This window comes from Nyctereutes procyonoides, unplaced genomic scaffold (assembly GCF_905146905.1).
Source record: "Nyctereutes procyonoides isolate TBG_1078 unplaced genomic scaffold, NYPRO_anot_genome, whole genome shotgun sequence".
Classification (NCBI taxonomy): Eukaryota; Metazoa; Chordata; class Mammalia; order Carnivora; family Canidae; genus Nyctereutes; species Nyctereutes procyonoides.
Window position 1 is genome coordinate 9,996,431 of NW_026575132.1, and position 9,304 is coordinate 10,005,734.

General features: G+C 40.1%; 1 protein-coding gene across 1 annotated transcript in view; it reads left to right on the forward strand.

Moving 5' to 3' along the window:
- The window catches only part of LOC129522704 (aldehyde oxidase 2), a 78,996-nt gene extending 69,893 nt beyond the window's left edge, over positions 1-9,103 (forward strand). Inside the window, exons 35-36 of the mRNA XM_055345004.1 lie at positions 5,951-6,026; positions 8,706-9,103. Coding sequence (XP_055200979.1) covers positions 5,951-6,004 — 54 coding nt within the window. The 3' untranslated portion in view covers positions 6,005-6,026; positions 8,706-9,103. The remainder of the gene's footprint in view (positions 1-5,950; positions 6,027-8,705) is intronic.
- Positions 9,104-9,304: the final 201 nt, after the last annotated feature.

Below are 9,304 nucleotides of genomic sequence, written 5' to 3' on the forward strand. Positions count from 1 at the left end.
TCACAATTTTAGGGTCATGAAATCAAGCCCCACATCAGGCTCTGCGCCAAGTGTGGAACCTGCTTAAGATTCTCTCTCTACCTCTACCTCTACTCCTCCCACACTTGCACTAATTAATTAATCAATTAATTTGTGGCCATACCACTTATCTTCAGATCAGGAGGGTAAAACCTGAATAATCCTTATTCCAGCTTCCCTTGCAACAATCCCATATCACAATTCAAGTCTACATCTTGAGTTCTTTAGAAATTATGATTTGTTCACACAGCAGGCCTCCTAAAGTTCTCATAGCCTGGCTCCTCACACAGACCAGTCTCTTTAAAGCATCTTAGAACAAATCTGAGCCTGTATCAGATTTACATTTAATCAAACTACAATATGGTATTTTAATCAAAATTCAGTCAACCCTTGAACAACAGGGGCTTGATCTGTGCAGGTCCACTTATACCCAAATTTATTGCAGTACACACTGTAAATGTGTTTTCTCTTCCTTAAGATTTTCTTTATAATATTTTCTCTTCTCTTACTTTATAATCAAAATATAGTATATAACACATATTTGTTAATCAACTATTTTATCAGTGACAGTTCATTTCAGTCAACAGTAAGCTATTAGTATTTAAGTTTTGGGGGAGTCAAAATTTTAAGTGGATTTTCAACTTCATGGTGGGGAGTCAGCCCCCATGTTGTTCAAGAGTCAACTATATGTAATGATTCACAATGGCATATAACACTCTTACTATGCAAAAACCAAATTTTTGAGAAATAGATATTAACACTCTTAGTATTTGGCCTTTGAATTCTGTTGTCAAAACACCATTTGTTCGGACATGTAAGAAGCCGAGAGGTTCAAAGGATCTGTGTGCTAGAACATGAGCATTGGAAAGTCTAAAACCTCCTCTTTTAATAACCTCCTTATAACCATAAGGTAAATAACAGCTTACCCATATCAATTTTTAAACAGAAATGATGGCCAAACCCTCACTACTTTTCATTTGGAATCAAATAAAATAACACATGTAAAAATATTGTGTAAATACAAGTCACTCTGTAAATATTAAAGTAAAGTTTCCACCAAATACCCGTAACTATTAATGACTTTCTTCAAAATAGGCCTCTCCCAATGGGCTTGAAAAGAATTTCCACATTAAATCAAGTTGACTTGCTAAGGGCTGGAAAAAAAAATCTTAAGACTAATAAACCTCATTTTCACAGATAATTAGTTTCCAGTTTCAACAAAAAAGCAACAACAACAAAAAAAATTCTATTTGATTCTATTTGAACATTTACTATATCATTCTATTTGATCAATCATTTACTATATCAAAGACTGTTTACATCTGTGGCTATGGTTACCTTGATCAGAGTTGTTGATTGTTTTTATCCATAGGCCCTTTCCTAGGTGGTTAACTCCTGCTCAGAACACTGTTGCTGGTGGTAGTTTGCTCTGAGCCCAGCAGAGCAGCCTGGCTCAGCCAGACCTGGCCAGAAACGTCGTCTCTACATATTCGTTTTTTGGTGATGGGAGAAAGAAAAATGTGTTTTTTGGAAAATGTGTTTTATATAGTCATTTTAAAATTCCACAAGGGAAAAAAAAAGGAAATTTATCTTAAAGATATAGAGAAAATACCTAATTAATACTTTCAAGTTAGAACTTTTCCTTAGCAACAATGATTTCATGAAAAAAAAAATCTTTAGGATTCAGAGACACAAAGAGTTCCACAGCCTTAAAAATTTTTTAAATCCTGCCTTGGAGAATTTGGCAGTAGGACAAATCAAAACCCTCGTTATCACTAGCAGCAAAAAAGTATTTATTGAAGTAACTTCAGAAACGTGGTGTGGGGGGCACCCGGGTGGTTCAGTGGTTGAGTGTCTGCCTTTGGCTCAGGTCGTGATCCCAGGGTCCTGGGATCGAGTTCCGCATCAGGCTCCCTGTTCAGCGGGGAGCCTGCTTCTCCCTCTGCCTAGGTCTCTGCCTCTCTCTGTGTCTCTCATGAATAGATAAATAAAATCTTTAAAAAAGGAAGGAAGGAAGGAAGGAAGGAAGGAAGGAAGGAAGGAAGGAAGGAAGGAAGGGAGGGAGGAAGGAAGGGAGGATGTGGGGGCTGCCACCGTGGGAGGCCACATAAAGCCAATGAGCAGATTCAGTTTCCATCTCCTGGAAGCTAAAACCAGACATTCGGCTTAGAAACAAGTATGTAAACAGGTTTCAGTTCACACCACATTTTGAAAGGGAAGCTTCATGATGCTGACTCATAAGGAATACTTGCAATCACAAGTGGTTGTGTCCTGTGTTAGGCTGAAGCCTGACTTCAGAACAACTCCGTGGGGGACAGTCCTTTACTGCTAGACCAGTGCCCAGTTCCAGCGCCCATGCCTGCCCTTCCCTGTTGTTCTGTACCGTTGGCGGAGGTCTACCTGCTGAAGGCTTTCACCTTCCCCGCTGGGCAAACCCTCAGCCAGCCTCCTCCCACCTACTCTCTTCCCTCTGCATCACTAGCACCTTGCAGCCCCCGTCTTTCTTTTTCCCTTCCTGCTTCTTTTTGCATTTCTAGACGCCCAGACTCAGTGAGAGTTGGCAGCATTTAAAGTGCCACCTGTTTAATTCAGTAAAAGGAGCCCTTCCTGCCAGATGAAGGAGAGACACAGGGACATTTCCTGTGCTCTGAGCAGCCCAGTTTACCTACAGCGGGTTTGCCCCCAAACTCTAGTTCTCAACCGCACATCCTGTGCACCTCCTTGCATTGCTCGGAGCAGAGGGAGATGTACGACTGCATTCTCTTTCTTTATGGTGTTGGAACCTACCCCAGTAACGTGTAGAAACACGCATTCTGCATCCTGTTCTGCTGAAAGCTAAGCCACAGATACGTGGCAAAGAAGGCCTTAAAAGCAGCACAGGCCCACCTCAGCCCCCTGAGCTCCCAGAGCTGGAGCACGGACACAATCTGCACGACTCAGGAGATGACTCGGAGTGGAGGCTCCCATGGTGCCTTCCTCAGAATGCTGTCTGCCACTCTGTCCTGTGAGATGCGCAGACACACAAACATGTACACGCGTGCAGGTGCACGCACACTCAGCCAGGCACACGCTCTCTCATTCTTCATCACATTCTTCCCCTCCCTGCCTCTCACGCTGTCTTGGAAGAGCCTTTTCTGGCACTCTCACAGGCTCGAAACTGGTTCCATGCTGAACATGCCTGTCCCAGGGTGCAGGGACTGAATCTGTTCCCTGAAATGCTTGGTGACACTTCTTTCAGTGGCTTTTCTTACCACTGAAGGGGGATTATCTGACACTGTTACGGAGTGTATATTTTTGTATCTAAGAGCTCTCCTACCTGGTCTCTGGAAGGCAACCCCTTTAGTTGAGAGAAGCAGGGGGAAGAAGAGAGGTAGGGATAGCATCTAAAAAGGAACAGGACGAAGCCGGAGGCATTCCTCAGATGAAGAGAGGGGAGCAAGCAATGCAGAATATGAAACAGGAAAAAAGTAACCTTTAATTGGCAATGGAGCAGAGTTACAATGTACTATTTTAGCTTAGTGGTCAAGACACAGACCCTGGAGTCCGAAAGATGGGGGGTTAGAATCCTAGCTCTACCTTTGGTGATTTATGTCACTTCTCTGATCATTGGGTTTCCTTATCTATAAAATGAGGGGAGAGGTATGTGGAAAGAATAATTCTAATTATTGTATGGTGCTGTTGTAAGGATTAAGATAACTCATGAAAAGCATTTCGCAGTTGTCACACATAGTAAGTGGTCTATACACACCGATAATGAGGATGATGGTGGCGATGATAATAAAGATAGAGTCAAACGTCCACAAACCACCTTCAGACTTAATGGTTTGTCAGATGGATTCACAAAACTCAGAAAAGCAGGTATACTTGTGGTTATGGTTTATTACAGTGAAAAGACACAGGTGAACATGAGCAAAGGAACATAGGACAGGGTCCAGAACAGACCAGGCACAAGCTTCCAGTTGTCCTCTCCCAGTGGAGTCACATAGATAATGCCTAATTCTCCCAGCAATGATGTTTGAGAAAATCTACAAGGTATTGCCAACCAGGAAAGCTTACCTGAGCCTTGGTTTTTATTAGAGATCAGTCAAGTAGGCGTAAGCTGTCTGCATCTGACCTTAGCTACTCAGTGTCCAGACCTTCCAGAAATCAAATGATACCACATGGCTCAGGCCCCAGGTAAACAAAGACATCTTATCTTATGGGATTTCAGAGGCTTTGGTGTTATCTCCCAGGAACTGGTCTGGGGCTAAAACTTTCTTTGAAATGTGCAAGGTTTGGACAACTCAGGCCTGCTGACTGAATCCTTTACTGCACAATGATGATGATAAAGAATCCTGTATTAATGGCCACTACCTGTTGTCACTAGACCTTGAGACTGGTAAGATTGGACCAGATACATCTCAAAGCTGCGAGTTAATGAAAAGCAGAATTGGTCTTTACAGTCATAGTGAATATTGTCTTAATTATTGAGAACCAACAGGGAGGAATAGAATGGAGAAGGAAAGGAATGATGGCACCAAGCAAAGAAGATAAAGGGAAGATCACCAAAAGCCAATGAAGAGCACCTCAAATCCCAGAGATGGGGCCTTTGGGACCAAAAAAAAAAAAAAAAAAAAGTTATATCCTCACTCTGAGAGCTGGGTGGGGAGTTGGTAGTTGGTAAGATTTAAGAAGGCCGGGAATGACTATTAATCTGTGTTCCAAGGCAGAGGGGCACCCTGGGAGCCCAGGTCTGGTGAAGAGAATTGGAAGCAGGTTCTGGAAAAGACTAAAAATTCCATTCCCTTTAGCAAAGGATCTGACCTGAAACCACCTCAGACTAGACTGAGGCGCTTTGTTCCGGTCTTGCCCAGCCCAGGTGCAACTGGCTGATTCTAAATAAGATTGCGAACAACTCCTGGAGCCCCAGTTAAGTAGAGAATAGGGAAAGGCCCCCCATTTACATTTCAATACAGATTAAGAGCAAACAGAACAGGATTTGTAAAGATAACAGGTTAGAAATTGGGTTATTTTGTTTGCTTTGGTTCCTTGTCTTTTTGTATTTCTGTGAAAAAAAAAAACATTACAAGTTTTGGGGGATCTTTAGAACTTTCCATTACTTATAGAAAGTTTGTTTTTGTTTTTAACACTTTTGTAACTAAAAGTCAAGTCTTCAAGCAAAAACAAGACAACAGCAGAGGGAGGGAATATCTGCTTTCTACCAGGCCAAAGGGAGAGAATTCCCAGCAAAGGACTCAGGAATTGAGGAGCACAAGGGAGATGGATAAACAAGTCAAATTCTTAGGGCATGTAGTCCAGGATAATAGAATGAGCCTGGGGCTAATTAGCAAGGACACTGCTCCACACAAATTATTTGGCTAAAGGTGTAAAGGGGCTGTTCTTAGATCACTACAGAGGAGACCAAGTCTGTAGGCTCCAAAGCAAACAACTCTCAGCCTAACCACTCTCCCCTTCCTACTATCACAACATTTTCATAATATGGATCATTCTCAGGGGTGCCTGGATGGTGCAGTTGGTTAAGGATCTGCCTTGGGCTCAAGTCATGATCTCACGGTCCTGGGATCGAATCCCACTTCAATTCCTGTTCAGTTTCTCCCTCTGCCTCTCTCCCCCACCTCTGCTTTTGCATTCTCTCTCTCTCTCTCTCTCAAATAAGATATATCATTCTCTTTGGAATTCACATCTGGGAAGCAAAAAAGATAGCTACCTAATCAAAGTGCCCTCTTAAGCAACATTTAAGTGTAGCAGAGATCACAACACTGAATCACTGTCTCTTCAGAGTTGTCATGAGAGGAATAGTACTGTCCCATTCCTCAGGAAAATCCTTCCTCCTCTGCCAGAAAATTTTTCAAAACCTACAGACTCGATATAGTTTTTCTGATGAGATGCTGTAATGGCATTATGACATTATTTAATTTGCTTTCTTTCTTAGATCCCAAGAGATGACCCGAGGACATTTAAACCTTGGTCTATCCCTATAGCATAACATTGCTGTCATTTCTTAAAAGGTAAGATCATTAAGCTGTAAGATAATTACTCAGGAAAAAAAAAAATCAGCCAGTCCAGTAGCTTTCAAACTGTGTTCTAAGGAAATTTAGGATTGTACAAATGTATAAATCTAGTTTCATTTTTCTTAAGATTATTTATTTATTTATTTGAGAGAGTGAGAGAGAGAGAAATAGAGAGAGAGAGAGAAGGAATGGGGGGAGAGGAAGAAGCAGGTTCCCTGTGGAGCAGAACACCCCCTGCGGGGCTCCATCTCAGAATCCTGGGATCATGACCTGAGTCGAAGTCAGGAGCCCCAGACTGTCTCTTTAACTTAAAATAAAATTTAAAATGAGAAAGCTTGAATTAAGATATTTTAAAGATCCTATTTCTGATTTACTTGAGAACCACTTATATCTTGAGTGTAAAACACCAAATTAAAATCTATTGTTCCCACATTTATAATTAATTGTGCTATTTAAAAGCAATGTCTAGGGCAGCCCCAGTGGCGCAGCGATTTAGCACCGCCTGCAGCCCAGGGCATGATCCTGGAGTCCCGGGATCGAGTCCCACGTCAGGCTCTCTGCATGGAGCCTGCTTCTCCCTCTGCCTGTGTCTCTGCCTCTCTCTCTCTCTGCATCTCTATGAATAAATAATAAATAAATAAAATCTTTAAAAAAAATTAAAAAAAGAACCTTAAAAAAAAGATAATTCTAAAAAAATAAAAATAAAAAATAAAAGCGATGTCTAGTTGTATTTGTTGGGTTTGACTGCTACAGTTTTGTAGTACAGCGTAATACAGAACATAGAGCATCCGAGGCTTTGGAGAAGGGCCACCAAAACTGCCTGGGAAATATATCCTGACAAAAAGAAACATATTTTCACTGTTAGAAAATTAAACTGGTTTTCTGCACACTTACTAGGCAACATTAAAAAAAAATGAAAGCAGAAGAGAACTACATCATAAATTCAGAGAAAAATTTTTTTTCATCAAACTCTAATTTTCCAATTAAACGTCTAGAACAACCTATGCATATTAACAGATATATGTTTAATTTCATTGTGCTTTGTCACATTGAGTTAGGGACCCATGGGGCTAGGCAGGGAAAGATAAGGGAAAGGCCCAGAGTCAGGCTCCCATAGATCCCAAGGAAACAGAGCTAAGGCAACAAAAACAGAGACAAGCAAGTAAATCTGGCCCCCTGGCTCCAAATGTTAGGGAGTATCTTCCTTTGACAGCTACAAAGGAATCACAGAGACTCACCAGACCCAAAAACAACCATATGTCATTCACTCAAGACAGCACAAGAAATCTCAAGGCCATAAACTCCCTGATTAGGTTCTCAGTAAAAGACCAACCCTACAAGCCCTCAGTGGCAACCCTGCCGGGACCCCTCTCACTTCTGAGACTTTCTCTGTATATTTGCTTAAAAACTTCTAACCCTTTACTCACTCTCCTGTGTCCACGAGATTCATCCTTCAACTCCCGGAGAGAACCTAGCTCTCCTGCTTCAATGTAAGAACTCACATTGATAGTTTTGCTAAATCAGATTACATAATCGATGAGGTTTATTTTTCCTTTCACAATAACAACAAAGATCAAAATAGTCAACATTTAAAATTGTTTTTTAAATTATTATAAAATGGTAATTAAAAAACATACACCCAATTATAGAGGGCAGACCACCTAGCTCTTTAATTATTCTCTCTCCTTCCAAGTATTAAAATTAAATGTGGATATGATGACAAATTCACTCTAATGCCGTAAACTGCACGGCATTGTGCCTGACACTAGTACTCAATAAAGGAAAGCTACACACACACACACACACACACACACACACTCGGATAAGTTAAATGCCAAACTTTAACAAATTGGAGACCACCAGTGAATGAACTGCGTTGTCATGTTTTTGTACAAACTTCAAAATAAAGACCATCCTCAGAGTGTAAGAGAAATTTAAAAAACAAATATCAAAACCAAACCAAAAAAACTCTTTTGCTACTTTACTGCTTACAGCTATTTATGTGTCAGAAGGATCTCCATGCTGTGCAATTTTTAAAAATTCAGATATAAATTGCATTCTGAGTCTTTAACTGTCATCCCTTACCTACACTTGCAGAGAGTTCTGCTTTCTTCAAAGTAGCATCATTGTTCTCCTATATTTGCTTTATAAGGAAGTGTCAAACATCAACCTTATTAAATTTATACCAGAACAAAATCATATATGTGTGTGTTCCCATAACATTTTAAACCTCTGCTAAAAATGTGTGAAAATTTCTGAGCTCATCCAGCTTCTCATTTATTTTAAAAATGAAGATATGGAGGCCAAGGAAGAATAACTACCTAATTGTACATATTTAGGACCCTGGGTGGCTCAGTCGGTTAAATATCTACCTTCAGCTCAGATCATGATCTTGGGGTCCTGGGATCAAGTCCTACATTGGGTTCCCTGCTCAGTGGGGAACTGGCTTCTCCCTCTCCCTCTGTCCCTCCCACTGCTTGTGCTCTCACATACTGGATCTCCCAAATAAATAAATAAAATCTTAAAAAACAATAAAAGTAAGATAAATGTATTTATTCATATCCATAAAGCTTACCAATCCAATTTTTCAACTATTGTTTTCCTTACATGCAAAAGTTATTAAATATGAAATATTAAAATTAAATATTAAATATTATTCTCTTTTCTTTTTTCCAGGTTTCCAGTTTTTCACAAGTGAAAAGATGATTTGTTAATCCAAACCAATATTCTTATACTGTTGTGTTGTAACACAAATTTTAGAAACATTATTCAAGTCTGATTAGGTTAAAGATGAATCATTATTTACAAATTATTTACTTAGACTTTCTAGGCTAGAGGCCACCAGACAAACACTGCAATATCCACAGTAGCCAAGTTTAAGTTAGATTTGTTTCTGAAATATTGCTCTAAAAGCAAATTTTTTCTTTCTGTGTCCATCCAATCTAACTCGACTAGTACTGCAAGTTATAATTCTCAAATGAAAGACACTTCTCAGCGAATAAATGGTGATTACTTTTCTCATAGGTGTGTTTGATTCAGTGGCCACAGGTAGGGACACCACAAGAGTTCTGCAAGGTTTGGTTTTGTTCCTCCTGTAGATTAGCTATGGGTCTGTGCATGTGCATTTGACAGCAAAGGAGGAGTGGTATTTTACTCATGTAGATCAGCTATTCAACTGGTTAGCATTCTTTTGGAATTTGGAGATAAAAGGCAATGTAAAAACATTTTCAATGTATTGTCATAAAACCCTTTAATGTTTTTATCTGTAAAAAATA